The sequence below is a fragment of the Narcine bancroftii genome, chromosome 3 (genome assembly GCF_036971445.1).
Source record: "Narcine bancroftii isolate sNarBan1 chromosome 3, sNarBan1.hap1, whole genome shotgun sequence".
In the NCBI taxonomy this organism is placed as follows: Eukaryota; Metazoa; Chordata; class Chondrichthyes; order Torpediniformes; family Narcinidae; genus Narcine; species Narcine bancroftii.
Genome location: NC_091471.1, coordinates 305860791 through 305878489, shown reverse-complemented (window position 1 = coordinate 305878489; position 17699 = coordinate 305860791). Strand labels below are relative to the sequence as shown.

The following is a 17699-nucleotide window of genomic DNA, read 5'->3' as shown; positions in this document are numbered from 1 at the left end:
CTATCTGGCATCCACCACCACCTCTTTCTTCCTCCATCTGGCATCCACCACAACCTCTGCTTCTCTTCTCCTCTATCTGGCATCCACCACCACCTCCTTGCTTCTTTCTTCCTCTATCTGGCATCCACCATCTATTTTGTTCTCTCTTCCTCTATCTGGCATCCACCACCACCTTTTTGCTTCTCTCTTCCTCTATCTGGCATCCATCAGTTAACTGCCTCTGCATGCCATCATTCACATTTTCCTGGTCCACCAATCCCATTCACCCTCCCTACCAATCCTCATTTTCCCAACTCTCTCTTCCTCTCTTTCAGTCTTGATGAAAGATTCAACTCTCAATGTTCATAATTTTTTTCTACCAGAGTTCCTGCAGCCAATGGTGTGTTATTCTCAGGATGTGGATATCACTAAAGGGATCACTAAAGGGGTACCTTGGCTATGTCCACCACAATATATCCCAGTGAACACCCATTTGAATTACTTGCCCCATTTCCTTGCTGATATGTCTGTCCATGGTTTCATGCACTGACAGACTGAGACCACCTGCAAATTGGAGGAAGAACATTTCATTTCATCTTCCATCTGGGCCCCTTCCAACTGAATGGCATTAACATCAACCTCTCCAGTTTCCATTGAATCCCACCCTCCCCAACTTCTTCCCCTTTGCCCTCTGTCTCATAAACCCAAAATCAATTCTCACCTTTCCTCTTAATGAATCCAATTAACACTTTTTTTTGTCTCTTGGTCAGACACCTGAATTAAAACTTTAGTAATATATCTTTACCTCCTAAGGATGCAGTGAGACCGTTGTGTTTTGATTACAATCACAGCAACTGCAGACTTTAGTGCTTTGCATCACTAAAGGGAAGGCTTGACTCAAAGCTGAGAATATTTTAATAAGGAAATGTAAGAAAAGCATATTCTAACACGCACATCACTTGGTCCCTATTGCCTAAAAAAATGAACCTTAGTTTATTATTCAAGAGATACAAAGACAGAAGATAGTGGAATCTGGAGCAGAAAATAAATTGCTGGAGGAACTCAGTAGGTTGTGCAGCATCACTGAGGGGAAAAAAGAATTTTCAAAGCATGTGTTTGAGATCCTGCATCAAAGTTCCTTAGGCAGATTGTATTTTGTTTGGTTTAAAAAATCTTTTATTCTCAAAATTGTATTAAGCTTGTTGGGTTGCCTCAACTCACAATCTAAAAAATTGATCAACACCTACTAATAATTTTACTGCTATTGCTCAGTATGAAATTCAACCCTCTTAAAGGGACCATCCAAAACATCCAGTTGAGGAGGCAGAATTTGTCAGAGTTGCAAATGATTCTCAAACAAGTGACATTTTCCATTTTTATCAAAGTACTAATCAGGCAATTAAAATATCCTGTGAGAATAGAAGCACAGATGATTACCCTACAACCTAAATATTTTATGTAATGGCCATTCATGGAAGATTAACATCAATCTAAATGATCAGTGGGGGAGGGAAAATGGGGGTGTTATCAGATGACAAAAGTGCACCACCGACCTTAAACTTTACTTTCCAAGTAGCAATACTGCTATTGAACTGATAATGACACTTTGTCTCCAATGCTGACTGTTCAACTCGAGAGAAACAGAGTATGTTTATTAATCTGGTAAACAGTCTTCGCATGATGTAGGTGTGAGCCACTGATTGTTGTGCACTACCTCAACCTCCCTTCATATGGTGTTCTTGCCTGCTCAGGACTTCATTGTGTTTACAATACCTGTATAATTTGGGGAATGATTGTCCAATCTGAACCCAAATTAAGGTGTTGCATGCTGGAAGATGTCACAACTTAACATCACAGTGGTCTCCTCTATATCAGAGACTGGGTGCAGATTGGGAGATCGCTTTTTTGAACACCGGCTCTGTTCACTGCAAAAGCGCGGACCTACCAGTGGCCATTAATTCCCCATCCCATTTCCTTGCTGACATGTCTGTCCATGGTCTCATGCACTGGTAGACTGAGACCACCCTCAAATAGGAGATGCAACACCTCATCTTCTGTCTGGGCACCCTTCAATCGGATGGAATTAACATAGACTTCTCTAGTGTCTGTTAAAGCCCTCCCCATTTTTCTTCCCCCTCGCTCCCTTCTAGTTCTGTCTCCTTTCACATTTCCTCTTATCATATCCAATTAACCTTTTGGTTGTTGGTCTGGACTCTTCCCCCTCTCATTCTTCCCCCTTTCTCTCTAGTCTTTAATTAAAATGCCTGTTTTTTGCTTATACCTTGAAGAACCCAAAACATCAGTAATATATCCTTTTCTTAAATTTTTTACACTATGAACCATACTGACCAAAATACACAAACATTTCCCTCTTGAATACACAGTGTCATTTTCTCCCCTTTTCCCCCCTTCCTCCTTCACCCCCCCATCCCATCCATTCAACGTTCAACATACATGATACATTAAACAATGTCATCACACAATGAAAATAAACAAGAAATTTGTGTCATCTACTTTAACATAGTGGGTCAGTTCCTTTCGTCTTCTTCTCCTTCTGTCATTTTAGGTGGTGGACATCCGCGGTAGGATTTCTCTGTTGTGTTCCATATACAATTCCCAAATTTGTTCGAATACTGTGATGTTATTTTTTCCAATGGAATACATTTATTCATTTCTATGTACCATTGCTGTATTCTCAGGCTATCTTCTAATTTCCAGGTTGACATAATACATTTTTTTGCTACAGCTAAGGCTATCATAATAAATCTTTTTTGTGCTCCATCCAAATCAAGTCCAAGTTCTTTACTTCTTATAAGTAATATATCCTTAACTCATATGGATGCTGTGAGACTGGCTGAGTTCCTCCAGTATTTCTGTGTTTTTACAACTCAATATCTATGTATTTGTAACCTGTTGCCAGGACTCCAGGCCTGGGGATAACCATGTCCTTTTTTAAACAAACAATGGGAATGGTTTTGAAATTCTTTTAAAGATAAAGTTGCCATTTTAATTACATTAAATATGACATAAAACTGCAGGAAGGTGATCTAGACTTTCAATCAAAGCTCCCAATAGCATCAAGACAGAGGTTTGAAGATGGCCAAACCATGCTGTGCTATGTATTTATATTTGTTCCCTATCTGAATGACCCTTAACCAAGTGTCCATGTGGTGCTTTTTCACAAAAGCAGGAATAAGATTAGTCTCTGTGGTCATTTAGGTACAATATTTCCCAATTAACTACTTTGGAGATATTTTCTTCCATATGCTCCTGCTGGTCTTTTCCAGTAATCTAATTAACCTCATTCAAGATGGAATCCAAAGACATCAGTATCTCATGTTGATAATAGAATTTTACTTTTGTAGACTATGTCACAAGTCTGATTGTTTCATTTGGTTAAGTGTCCTCTCAGTACCTCAAGCATGACTTTGTATGTTCCAAGAAAATTAACATCTATTTGTTCAGCTTTTGCTGATTTCCCTACCCGCTTGACAGGATCTCTCTTCGTCCTTTGGACCTTTCTCAACTGAGGGTCATCTTTTTCCAATCTGTCCTTTGGCTCCATGCCAATGGATTCCCTACAACATCTTTTAATAAGATAACTCGTGTGGCACAATCCGTCAGGCATACTCAGAATGGTTAAACTTTAAACAACTGGATTGTCCTTAAACTCTCCATCATAGAGAGGAGAACTCTTCATTTGATAATTTCTAACCATTTTCTCTTGTATTAGGCCATCACATGGGATCAGACAACCTGGTCTCTCCTGTTCCCCACCCGCCCCCACAAGATTTGCTTTGGCTTCTGTGGTCAGGCACATATGGTCATCTAAGGTTGAACTTGAAACTACAACATCACCAGATCCCAATTGTGTTCCATTCCAAACACAGTTGAATATATTTCGAGGGGAAAATGATAAGCTGGAGGGACTCAACAGTTCAGGCTGCATTCATGAATAGAAACAAATAGAAAATATTCCACTCACTCCTCCACTCAAGTTGTCATTAAATGACTGTCCACTCATTTCTTTCACTTAGCTTTCAATGCTCCCTTATTTTACTCAGCAAATAGTGGTAGATAGCTTTCCCCCTCGTCTACATATATCCCTTATAACGGAGTACCTTTCCCCTACTCTACATATATCCCTTATAACGGAGTACCTTTCCCCTACTCTACATATATCTCTTATAACGGAGTACCTCTCCCTTACTCTACATATATCCCTTATAACGGAGTACCTTTCCCCTACTCTACATATATCCCTTATAACGGAGTACCTTTCCCCTACTCTACATATATCCCTTATAACAGAGTACCTTTCCTCTACTCTACATATATCCCACAAAACACTCCTTCTATGTAACCAGGATTTGATTCTTTCTAGTGGAAATTCCAATGTCAACTCTGTCATTTCACAATTTCTCTTTGTTGACTCTTGCACTGTTCACATTTAGACTCATGCTTTCACTGACCAAAATTATTTCAGAGAGTCAGCTCGTTTCTCCAACATAGTGTCTGCACTTTTTCATCTTTTACTTGGCGCACAGGAGGGATGGATCAGGCAGCATCTGTGGAGAAACAGAATTAATGTGTTAGGAGGTTTTTTAAAACTAAAATACAGGAGATATATTTAATTTACTTTGGGAGCCATAGTTTTCTATTGATTTTTAAGCAATTGCCCAGGAGATTTACAACGATGTCGCCAGGATTAGAAAATTTGAACAATGCCAACACCGGGGTGGATTCTTTGCAACAAAAGAGGGCGAGGGAATTGAAGACTGGTCCTTAACCAAAGTGGAAAAGACTTCTCTTGATGCCTGTATTTGAAATCATTCGAAAGGAATAGTGTTCATCTCCTGAATTCTGAACCAAGAATGTGAAAGTTTTCAAACTGAAAATATTAATTGTAAGGTAGTGAAATGCGTATTTGAAATAACCCACAATGTAGGACTCCCAACAGCTCACATCCAGCCCGCATGCCCCATCCAATAAGTGGTTCCTTTGATGGTAAATTTACGAGAATTATACACATTGCCGGGAAACTTGTGACGATCACAAGGTGATGAAAGAGTATTCAGTCTGGATTCAGGTTCTGCCCTTTGGGAAGCAAAGAAACACACAGCATATGGTCAGCTGCTGCACTGAGAAATACTAAAAGACCCTGGACTTTGTTCATGACTTGTTCACGACAATAAATTCTGATTTTGAAAAGGTTGCAGCAAAGCCTCCATGTCTGACTCACTAGAAAGCCCCCCACCACCACAAATATTAGATCGCTCCCCCACCACAAATATTAGATCGCCCCACCACACAAACATTAGATCCCCATCACAAATATTAGATCGTCCCCACCACAAATATTAGATCCCCCACCACAGATATTAGACCCCCCACCACAGATATTAGATCCCCCACCACAGATATTAGATCCCCCACCACAGATATTAGATCCCCCACCACAGATATTAGATCCCCCACCACAGATATTAGATCCCCCACCACAGATATTAGATCCCCCACCACAGATATTAGATCCCCCACCACAGATATTAGATCCCCCACCACAAATATTAGATCCCCACCACAAATATTAGATCCCCCTCCACAAATATTAGATCCCCCTCCACAGATATTAGACCCCCACCACAGATATTAGAACCCCACCACAGATATTAGATCCCCCACCACAGATATTAGATCCCCCACCACAGATATTAGATCCCCCACCACAGATATTAGATCCCCCACCACAAATATTAGATCCCCCACCACAAATATTAGATCCCCACCACAAATATTAGATCCCCCCACCACAAATATTAGATCCCCCCACCACAAATATTAGATCCCCCCACCACAAATATTAGATCCCCCCACCACAAATATTAGATCCCCCCACCACAAATATTAGATCCCCCCACCACAAATATTAGATCCCCCACCACAAATATTAGATCCCCCACCACAAATATTATATTCCCCACCACAAATATTAGATCCCCCACCACAAATATTAGATCCCCCACCACAAATATTAGACCCCCACCACAAATATTAGATCCCCCCACCACAAATATTAGATCCCCCACCACAAATATTAGATCCCCCACCACAAATATTAGATCCCCCACCACAAATATTAGAGCCCCCACCACAAAAATTAGATCCCCCCACCACAAATATTAGATCCCCCACCACAAATATTATATTCCCCACCACAAATATTAGATCCCCCACCACAAATATTAGATCCCCCACCACAAATATTAGATCCCCCCACCACAAATATTATATTCCCCACTACAAATATTAGATCCCCCCACCACAAATGTTAGATCCCCCACCACAAATATTAGATTACCCTGTAAGGGATACTGGAATGTGAGGAGTCAAGCAAGTGCTCATTAGAAATGAAGTATTATGGGTTAAATCAGGGTGAAGGGATGCTGGAATGGGAGGTGTCAAGCAAGTACTCATTAGAAATGAAGTATTATGGGTTAAATCAGGGTGAAGGGATGCTGGAATGGGAGGAGTCAAGCAAGTGCTCATTAGAAATGAAGTATTATGGGTTAAATCAGGGTGAAGGGATGCTGGAATGGGAGGGGTCAAGCAAGTACTCATTAGAAATGAAGTATTATGGGTTAAATCAGGGTGAAGGGATGCTGGAATGGGAGGAGTCAAGCAAGTGCTCATTAGAAATGAACTATTATGGGTTAAATCAGGGTGAAGGGATGCTGGAATGAGAGGAAGGGTTATAAAAGTATAATAAAATAAGGATCTTCAAAACAGGATAGCAAGTAGATAGCTTTAGCAAGTCTTGGGGGCTTGATTAATGAGTAAAGAACAAAGACATGATATTTCCTGGCTAACAAGTTTGCAGGAAGGCACATAAACTGATAAGATGTTAGAATCCACGTGGGCGGAATTACCTAATGCTAAACCAATCCAGGAGGCAGAAGAATGTTAGGGGGAAGGTATCTCTGTACTGAAATGAAATGTATAAAAGTTGGGTCAGCCTCAGTATCTGTGTGTATTCCCAGGGTAAGGGGAACCACCCAACTTTGCATTGTTGTAATAGTATAATAAAAGTTCTTTGTTCTCAATTTTTGTCTCTAGCAAATTCTGTGAAGGTACTTCTGTTTCTCACAAATGGGGGCTCGTCCGGGATCCCACTCCCTCCACTGACAGAGTGCCCGACGACGAGGGTAGGTGCATCCCGGCTGATTCAGCTGGACTCACGGACAGCGAGTGACTTGGCAGTGGACGAAGCGAGTGATATCAGAGAAGAGGCACTGAGAACAAACAACGGGAGGATGTTAAGGAAGCGCGCTAGGAATAGCTACTGGATCCCGGTAAGAGGAATTTTACTTACCTGTTAGTATGGGAGGTGTGAGTAGCAAAGGAAATAGTCCTAAGGAAGGACAGGACAATCAGATAACTAAGCAAAGCCCGTTAGGATTAATGCTATCTGATTGGGGTGCGGGGAAAACCCGAGGGAAAGACAAACACACCATGGTCAGGTATTTCTGTCTGGAATGGGTTATAAAACCCGATAAAAGGGAATTCGGTATATTGGCCAAAGTTCGGATCCGATGAGGACTGGATGTGTCAGGCATTGAACATCTGGCTCTATCAAAATCAAAGAGATAATATTGAGAGCAGAGAATATACAGCCTGCTGGCTCAGTGGATCGGTTGATCAACTGGTTTTGAATGAAAAGGAATGTAAGGACAAGAAGGATGAGGAACTTTTTGTCCCTGAAACACAAGGATGGGATGTGTTACATTCCCTTCCTCCACCTTATGCTCCTCCTATGCCGGCATATGGTCAGCTGCTGCACTGAGAAATACTAAAAGACCCTCCTATGCTCTACCCTTCTGCACCTTCCCCTCCTCCCCTACAGCTAAAGAAAGGAGAAGTAGGGGTGGTATGATGACCCTTCACAAAGTACTCGATTACCACCTCTATTGACAAGAGAGGCGACTTTAATTCGGAGCAGTGAGACCGTCCGGGAAGAAAGGGCAGAACCCTTTGATTCATTTCCCAGAGAGCAGGAATCTAGACATTATAAAGGAGAGGATAAGCCAGAAATTAACTGGATGAGACCTTTACGGGAAGTTCCCATGGGAGGGGGTCTCAGTTTTGTAAATGTGCCCCTGACTAGTACGGAGGTACGTAATTTTAAGAAAGAATGCCCAATAAACAGAAAGGAAAGGCTAAGATTTTGATGCAGGCAGTCAAGGAAGTCGTTGAGGGACAGCAAGGAAAGGGTAGGGGCTGTGTGCCAGCTCCTGGACATTGGGAGGAGCTCCGGGAGTGGGAGAGTAGAGACCAGAGCAGGGGCAAGGGTCGAGGGGAATTCCGGGGATGACGACCATTCCCGGGACCTCGTGGTAATCCCGGTAGGAATTGGGAAACAGGAGCATTAGTTTGCTACCATTGTAAAAAGGAAGGACATTTTAAGAGAGAATGCCCAATGCAAGCCAGGGAGACGTGATCTTACGCACTGATGTGTTGGAATATAGGGGTTAATTAATCGTGGGGAGTGTGTGGAGTGTGTGCTTATGTACTGTTCAGTTTGTGTGCATGGATCCAGTACTATGTGGCAGTTTAATGTTTACCTCATGGTGAAGGGAAAGAGTAATGTAAGTAAGGGGCAGCCACAATATGTAGCAAAGTTGGCTGATTACAGTTGGTTTAGAATTACCTGCTCCCAAAATACAAGAGAGGATATGTATGAAACAATTTAGTAGGAAGGTTAAGGCAAAAGGAGGTGTTGATTAGCACAAACAAAAAGAATCCTGACAGAGACTGTCAGAAACAAAGAGAATGGAATCAGTAAGAAGCTAAGAAAGAAGGAGGTGTTGAGTAGAACAGAAGAATATGGCCAGATGAGAACAAAGAAATAATTAGAAATATCTGGGGTATGAATTGATTTCTGATCAAAACAACAGATATTCTGACCTGGAGGATTAAAAAAGATGGGAGCTCTACACCCCAGATAACTGCAGAGCAGGAAATTACTTGTGATAAATCTTATACAAGAAACCCAGCAAAGGAAGCCAACTTTTGTTCTGTATGATAAGGTTGGGCTATATAAACTGTAGAGACTGGACAGTAGAGGTCAGTCTTGGGGAATAGCTCACTGTGCATGTGACCTATGAACTAATGACTGAACCAGAGCTCTGTTAAGCTTTATTCTTATGCTGTGAAATAAACTGATTCTCCTATCACTTCATTTAACGAACACGCTGGACTCAGACGACACATAGACTAAATTAAGGGTAGGGTAAAGCCAGAGTCAGACAGATGGAGGCAGATTATGAATAGGGGGGGGTCACGGTTCTCAGTCAATACACACCGTGGGGCTGCATGGAGAACCATTGGTAAATTTAAGCATAGGACCCCACAGTGACAAGATGACCTTTTTTTAGTAAACCACCCGAGGGTGTTAAGATAGAGGGGACAGTGATGATTTCGGGAGTAGAAGGAAGAGACTTTACAGTCCCTGTATTAAGAGATGTAAGAATACAAATGGGAGAAAAGATAATAACAGAGGATATTTTACTAGTTCCCCAAGCTGGAGTTTGTTTGTTAGGACAAGATTTACAGGACCAATTGGCTATCGGCACCAGACCACAGGAATCAAGTATCAGGGTTCAATTGTATGTATTAAATGAGGAAGATCAAGAACTAATAAATCCTGGAGTATGGGCAGAAAGAGGCAATAGAGAAGTGTTAGATATTCCTCCCCTGCAAGTTACTTTAAAAGATTCTGAACAAGTAATTAGACGAAGACAGTATCCAATTCCTATGGCTGGCCGAAAGGGGCTGCAGCCAGTAATTGACCAGTTGGTGAAAGATGGTATTCTCAAACCTTGTATGTCACCTTTTAATACCCCAATTTTACCTGTCCAAAAACCAGACGGTACCTATCGATTAGTGCAGGACTTGAGGGAGCTGAACAAAATTATTCTCACCCGTCACCCGGTTGTACCTAATCCCTATACAATAATGGGTAAAATCGATCCACATAGTAAATGGTTTAGTGTGATTGACCTCAAAGATGCTTTCTGGACCTGTCCGTTAGCAACAGAGAGCAGAGACATGTTTGCCTTTGAATGGGAAAATTCTTTTACTGGACGCAAGAATCAATATCGGTGGACGATCCTTCCCCAGGGCTTTACAGAATCACCAAATTTATTCGGTCAGGTCTTAGAACAAATACTAGATGAGGCTCCTCGGAGAGAGAATTGTCAGTTGATACAATATGTTGATGATTTGTTAATTACGGGAAAAACATATGAATTAGCTAAACAGTATACTGTTGAACTTTTGAATTTTCTGGAGAATAAGGGTCTCAGGGTGGGCGAATCCAAATTACAATTTGTTCAATCAGAAATTAAATACTTAGGTCATCTGGTAAGTCAGGGAACTAGGAAAATAAGTCCAGAGAGGATATGTGGTATTCTACAGATCCTCCCTCCCAAGAATGCCCAAGAACTTAGGAAATTCCTTGGTTTAGTGGGATACTGTAGAATCTGGTCAGATTTCTCTATGATAAACTCACGATTCTAGGGGGCGAAGCTGTTGTCTGGACAGAGGAAGAGATTAAAGATTTTAACTTGGTGAATCAGTGCCTTATTAGTGCCCCAGCGTTGGCTTTACCCAACCTAAATAAGCCATTTGACCTATATACCAATGCGAAAGGAGGTGTAGCCACCGGAGTACTAACACAAGAGAGGGCAGGCTGTAGACAGCCAGTTGCTTTTCTGTCAAAAGTTTTAGACCCTGTTTGTCATGGTTGGCCAGTGTGTGGAAGCCATCGCAGCCACTGCTATTTTAGATGAGGAAGGACAAAAGATTATGTTTGGTGCCCCGATGATAGTTCACACCCCTCACACAGTCCGCAATATTCTCTTACAATGTGCTGGAAGGTGACTCTCAGACTCTAGAATTTTAAAATATGAAGCGATCCTAATGGATAGGGATGATTTGACCCTGATTACGAATAAAGAACACAATCCAGCAGCTTTCTTGGTTTCTCCAAATTCTGACAATATCATAAATGAATTAGAGCATGTATGTTTAGAGGTAATAGATTTACAGACCAAAATTAGAGAGGATTTAAGTGATGAGCCTTTACAGGAGGGTGAAAGGTGGTTTATTGATGGATCTTCTCGTTGCATTGATGGCACTCGCTATAGCGGGTATAGTGTAGTGGATGGGAAAGAAGGAGTGGTGATTGAAGCCGGTCACCTTCCCGGTCATTGGTCAGCACAATCTTGTGAATTGTATGCCCTCTGTAGAGCTCTCCAGGGTCTAGAGAACAAGGTGGGCACGATCTACACAGACTCAGAGTATGCTTTTGGTGTAGTGCACACCTTTGGGGAGATCTGGAAAGAGCGGGGAATGATAACTGGAAAAGGACAAAAGTTGATCCATGAAAACTTAATTGTCCAATCTCTAGATGCTCTTACATTACCTGAGGAAATAGCTGTAGTTCATGTACGGAGCCATCAAAGTGGTGACAGTCCTGAAGCACAGGGGAACAGACAGGCAGATGCAGCTGCCAAACAGGCTGCGCTCACGGAGAAAATAGACATGGAGCTGTTACTGCCCACCCCTGGAGTATCCTATTCATTCTATTAAACCTGGTGATTGGGTATATGTAAAAGCATGGCAAGATCACCAACTAAAACCTGTCTGGGATGGCCCTATTGTGTACTTTTGATTACAGACACTGCAGTGCAACGAAAGGGGTGGACTCAAATACAATGAATTAAACAAGCTGCTGATCCACGGACTAAAGACATTGATAATCTACCCTCCACCGGGCGTGCTGTCCTTCATCCTTCTGATCTGAAAGTTACACTACGCCGGGAAAAAGTGCTGTAATGTTGTTTTTACCATTTACTGTATTGTTTACTTGTTGGGACATCCCTAAATTACTCACGATGTATTAAGTCCTCCTGGAATAGGGGCAGCAGAGGTGACAATTATTTACCTTTAGAATGTAGACAGGGCATAGATATAAAGTATAGTCATAGTGGGGTATGGGTTAATATAGGATCCCAACATGGACCAGGGGAACAGAATGGCTCTAGAGGAGTAGATTTGATTTGTATTTTGGCCTCTACAGGTATTAGAGAGGAGTTTTAAAGGGATAGCACAAAGGAGATGGTGGGACAAAGACAGACAGAATGGTAGTCAGGATTGTACATGTGGCAGATAGAGTTTATACATATGCTAATGTTCACAGACAGGCTGCAACTCACAGGCTCAGCGATACTTATGCTAATGTTCGCAGACAAGCTGCAACTCACAGGTTAAGTGACAAGAAACCCCCCCCTCCCCAACTTGGTCTCCTGTAAAGCATCCTTTGGGTCACACAGACATTCGGAATGTTAAAAAAAACCCACCACTGTAAGGGGAGTTCCAGCTGTAAACAAAGTAAGCTACTCCAGAATACTAAAGCTGCTTGGCATTTAAATCGTTTAATCAGACTCCAGGCAGCCTTGGAGATCATCACCGAACAGATCGCAATGGCCCTGAATTTTGGGGCTAAAGAAAAACAAGAGATACGAGCCACAGTTCAACAAAACCGCCTGGCTCTCGATTACTCGTTGGCTGCTGAAGGCAGCGTTTGTGAAAGACTGGTTAAGGACAACGCTCACAACGGTCAGGCGGTTAAAGACACTTCTTCAGGAGTTCGAAAATCTTCCCATGCCCAGGTTCAGATGGGGCAACCTTGGTCGGGTGTGGGATGAACTAGACTTTTTATTGGTAACTGGAGTCTGATACCCATAGCCCTTATAGCAGCTGGACTCACTATTCTGGCCATTATGGTGCTCCCCTGCCTAAAGACTTGTGTGCAGTGTTTAATTCAACGGGCCCTTCGGCAGGTCACTACAACCCAAATGATGTATGCTTCCCAAACTCCGTCTGATGATGCTGAGGCCGCAGTTCGTTTACTCACTCGCTGGGAAAGGGACCAAGCTTAACGGAACTCTACCGAATGGGGATTTACTAAGCGTAGCTAAAGAAAAAGGGTGGATTGTAAGGGATACTGGAATGTGAGGAGTCAAGCAAGTGCTCATTAGAAATGAAGTATTATGGGTTAAATCAGGGTGAAGGGATGCTGGAATGTGAGGAGTCAAGCAAGTGCTCATTAGAAATGAAGTATTATGGGTTAAATCAGGGTGAAGGGATGCTGGAATGAGAGGAAGGGTTATAAAAGTATAATAAAATAAGGATCTTCAAAACAGGATAGCAAGTAGATAGCTTTAGCAAGTCTTGGGGATTGATTAATGAGTAAAGAACAAAGACATGATATTTCCTGGCTAACAAGTTTGCAGGAAGGCACATAAACTGATAAGAAGTTAGAATCCACGTGGGCAGAATTACCTAATGCTAAACCAATCCAGGAGGCAGAAGAATGTTAGGGGGAAGGTATCTCTGTACTGAAATGAAATGTATAAAAGTTGGATCAGCCCCAGTATCAGTGTGTATTTCCAGAGTAAGGGGAAGCACCCAACTTTGCATTGTTGTAAAATTATTGTTGTAATAGTATAATAAAAGTTCTTTGTTCTCAATTTTTGTCTCAAGCAAATTCTGTGAAGGTACTTCTGTTTCTCACACCCCCACAAATGTTAGATCCCCCACCACAAATATTAGATCCCCCCACCATAAGTATTAGATCCCCACCACAAGTATTAGATCCCCCACCACAAAAAATATTAGATCCCCTACCACAAATATTAGATATCCCCACCACAAAAAATATTAGATCCCCACCACAAAAAATATTAGAGCCCCCACCACAAATATTAGATCCCCCCACCACAAATATTAGATCCCCCCACCACAAATATTAGATCCCCCACCACAAAAAATATTAGATCCCCCACCACAAAAATTAGATCCCCCACCACAAAAATTAGATCCCCCACCACAAAAAATATTAGATCCCCCACCACAAATATTAGATCCCCCACCACAAATATTAGATCCCCCACCACAAAAATTAGATCCCCCCACCACAAATATTAGATCCCCCCACCACAAATATTAGATCCCCCACCACAAAAATTAGATCCCCCACCACAAAAATTAGATCCCCCACCACAAAAAATATTAGATCCCCCACCACAAAAATTAGATCCCCCCACCACAAAAAATATTAGATCCCCCACCACAAATATTAGATCCCCCCACCACAAATATTAGATCCCCCACCACAAAAATTAGATCCCCCTCCACAAATATTAGATCCCCCACCACAAATATTAGATTTTGGCGCTAATTCAAGAATGTTTTAACACTCAATTTTCCGTTGGCGTTCAGGCCTCCACCTTTTTCGCCATTTAATCCCTTTTCGCTCCGTCGAGGGTTCCCGTCTCGGCCACTTACTTTTTAAACCTCCGCCCGTCGCCTCGCGAGACCTCCTTCGCGCCATCCGCTGCGAGGCGTCCCACCTTCCAGTTTGCGTGGTGACGCCATCGCCGATACGCGCTTCTCTGGGTTCCCACGCTCCTCCCTCACGTCCGACCAATAGGGTCAGAGCTGGGGGTGCGCGGGCTGCCATAGGCGGGAGGCTTGGCTGAGGCGGGAGAGCGCGGATTTGAACGCAGCAGCAGCGCGCGGAGATCCGTTGGGTTTAAAAAAAACCCTGGAATTCGCGGGAAATTCCCCCCCCCCCCCCTCCTCCTCAGTGAGCAGGACACGTAGGGGGAACAGAGCCGCCCGCCGCGATAGCGCTCCGGCAACCCTGACGAGTGACCGGGGAAGATGTGGATCCAGGTGCGGACGATGGACGGCAAGGAGACCCGGCACTTCGACGGGCTCTCCAAACTGACTCCGGTGCGGGAGCTGAGGGAGAAAATCCGGGAAGCGTTCGGAGTGGAGACCGGACGCCAGCGGCTGTTCTACCGGGGAAAGCAGGTAGTTGAGGGGACGGAGCCCGGGGGGGTGGCGGGGGTGTGGAGCGCTTCTGGTTTCGGCGAACGGGTCCGGGAGTGGCGACGGGTTGAGGGGGTCGGGTTTACTCCCAGTTGGCCATTTGGTGAGGGGCACTTGGAGGTGTTGACACGGAAACCTGGCCTGCTCCTCACCGCCCTGGCATTGGCCGGAGGGTCTGCGGCCACTGGGCGAGTGTCCAGCCGCGCGGCCGCTCATTGGCTGCTCCGGCTGTCACTCAACCTGCCTCCCTCGGGCTTCCTCCTGCTGAAGGGGGTGAGCTGCTCAAAAAGGCGCTAAGTGTCCCACATCCGGTTACAACTCGTTCATTCACTTGGTTACATTCCCCAATATTGAAATTTACATTCACGCCCTTCTGCCTTCCACAACGACTGGGTCTCCTTCAGCTCCCCCCCCCCCCCTCCCCACGTTAATTAAATGCATTCCTTCCCAGGACAGAGTGGAAGGGTCCTGTATCTGCGATCTAATTAGTTGAAATCGGACAATGGTGGAAAAAGGGTGCTATCTTTAGTTATCCCAATCAACTGATGAGATGCTAAAATTTGCGCCAACTTTTTACAGTAGAAAGGATTATTTGGGTCTGAGCGCCGCCCATGGAGGAATTTTAGTAACGTCAAGTTAAATTATAATAGCAGCCATCTGAAAATGTTTTCTTATTTCATTCACTCCTCCAAAATATCGGCATTCGAGTAATTTTGACTTCTGGGAAACTGCCAATTTGTAATTTTACCTGTTTGGAGCCTTGATTGGTTTAGGCACTCGGTTCTCATCGCTGCCAAACTTGGCGCTGGAAATATTGCAGTCCAGACGCAAGTCTATAATCAAGTAACTGTGCTGACAGAAATAATGTTCAGTTACACAGCTGGTAACTACAGCTGCATAAGTGAGATGTTAATACCTTTAACATTCTCATTAATAAACACTAGATTTTGAATGTTCTTTTGGTTAGTGTTTTAATCAATAAATGACTAAATAGACCATCAGTTGAGGATGGAGATCTTGTCGCTGAGGAGGACTTTGCCGTCTGAGCTGCGCAGCGGGCTTTGGGCTTGGGGTGAGGGGCCGTACACAGCTTTTAGAGCCTCGACAAAACCCCTGAAGTCGCCAATGCTCGTGCTGAGCTGGGTTCGTTTGGCGAGGCTAGTCCACCACTCATTTTGGATCTCCCGGAGTTTGCGCTGAAGATGGCTGCATGCGCGACGGAAGGCTTGTTTCTTCTCTGGCCAGGACGGCTTTGCAAGGTGAGCTTGGTGGGCAGCTCGCTTCTTTGCCAGCAGCTCCTGGATTTCCTGGTTGTTTTCGTCGATAAATCTTCGTCCGCGAAGCCAAGCCAAAGACTAAATAGAATAATTTTCAGGATGTGGCGTCATCCACATGCTTGATTCTTATTGACCATGCTTCCTCAGCAAAGAAATGACCACCCCAGTTAATAGTTGTTTGTCCGTTGTTTGCGCATTGGATTCTTTATTTTCATATCGTCAATGGAAGTTAAAAATGTATCTGCCCCACTGTTTCCTCTCCTTAAAGTGCTTTTTTTGTGTAAAGTTCATATTCATTAATTATGTTGCAGCATTTTTATTTTGCCGAAAGAAGGTTTAGTCCAGAGAATTAATAGCAAAGTGGTTGTGAGGTTTTTTTTAAGAACCTAAGAAAATAGAATCAGGTTTAGATTTTCTCGATAGTGAGGAGAGTTTTGCCTGCGATGTACTGGATTGTGTCCTCTACCTTTTGCTGGGCTTTCTGCCCACATACCAGGTCGTGATGCAGGCTGCCAGCATACTTTGCACTGCACATCCTCTTTAGAAGTTTGCCAAGGTGTTTGATGTCATACCTCTCCTCCACAAACTCCTGAGAAAGTAGAGGTGCTGGCATACTTTGTTCACATTGACATTTGTGAGTTGTGTCCAAGGAAGGTCCTCTGAGATAGTGATTCCCAGGATTTTAAATTAGCTCAGACTTTCCAACTCTAATCCCCCAATGATCACTGGATCATACACTTCTGGTTTTTTCTCCTGAAGTGTATGATCACTGGATCATGCACTTCTGGTTTTTTCTCCTGAAGTTCTCAATCAGATCCTTGGTTTTGGTAACATAGAATGCGGGGTTGTTGTTAGTATACCATTTAGCCAAGTTTTCATTCTCCTTTCTGTCCACTGACTCATCTCATTGTTGTGGTATTGTCAGCAAATTTGAAGATGGTCTTGTCATACTGAGCCACACAGTCATGGGTGTAAGAACAAGGATGCTGCCCTGTGGTGCTCCTGTACTGATGAAGATTACAGAGGATGTTCTTGCCAATCCTCCCTTAATGTGAGGAAATCCATGATCAAATTACACAGTGGGGTTTTGAGATCCAGGTCTTTTGAGTTTGCTGATCAATTTTGAGGGGTGTCGAATATAAAACTATTCGATTTTAAAAACTAGTTCTCCAAGTGTCCCAAGGTTTGTTTAGAGCCAGCATCTGATGTTGACCTGTTGGTGTGATTGGCAAATTGGAACAGTCCTTGTTCTTTTCTTTCTTTTTCAATCTTTTTATTATTATTATAATTTATAAACACATACAGTTCAAAGAGATATAAAAAAAATACATAGTAAGTAATGAATTAATACAGAGATATTAAACAATAAGAACAGTCCTTGTTGCCGCTCATCGGGACCTGCTATGCTTCAATATTGTGGATGTGCATGCCACTGGTTAGTAGTCATTTTGACAGGTTACTACACTCTTCTTGGGCACCAGT

The 17699-nt window shown here is 43.1% G+C and overlaps 1 protein-coding gene and 1 long non-coding RNA gene across 2 annotated transcripts in view; one reads left to right on the top strand and one right to left on the bottom strand.

Annotated features, from left to right (window-relative positions):
- Positions 1 to 4343: 4343 nt before the first annotated feature.
- Positions 4344 to 14407, bottom strand: LOC138759031 (uncharacterized). Its single transcript, XR_011354599.1, has 2 exons — positions 14334 to 14407; positions 4344 to 4547 (listed from the first exon to the last, which is right to left on the bottom strand). It is a non-coding gene; the product is annotated as an uncharacterized lncRNA (long non-coding RNA).
- A 171-nt stretch (positions 14408 to 14578) lies between these two features.
- uhrf1 (ubiquitin-like with PHD and ring finger domains 1) overlaps positions 14579 to 17699 on the top strand; it is a 44000-nt gene continuing 40879 nt past the window's right edge. The window contains exon 1 of the mRNA XM_069928809.1: positions 14579 to 14922. Coding sequence (XP_069784910.1) covers positions 14770 to 14922 — 153 coding nt within the window. The 5' untranslated portion in view covers positions 14579 to 14769. The remainder of the gene's footprint in view (positions 14923 to 17699) is intronic.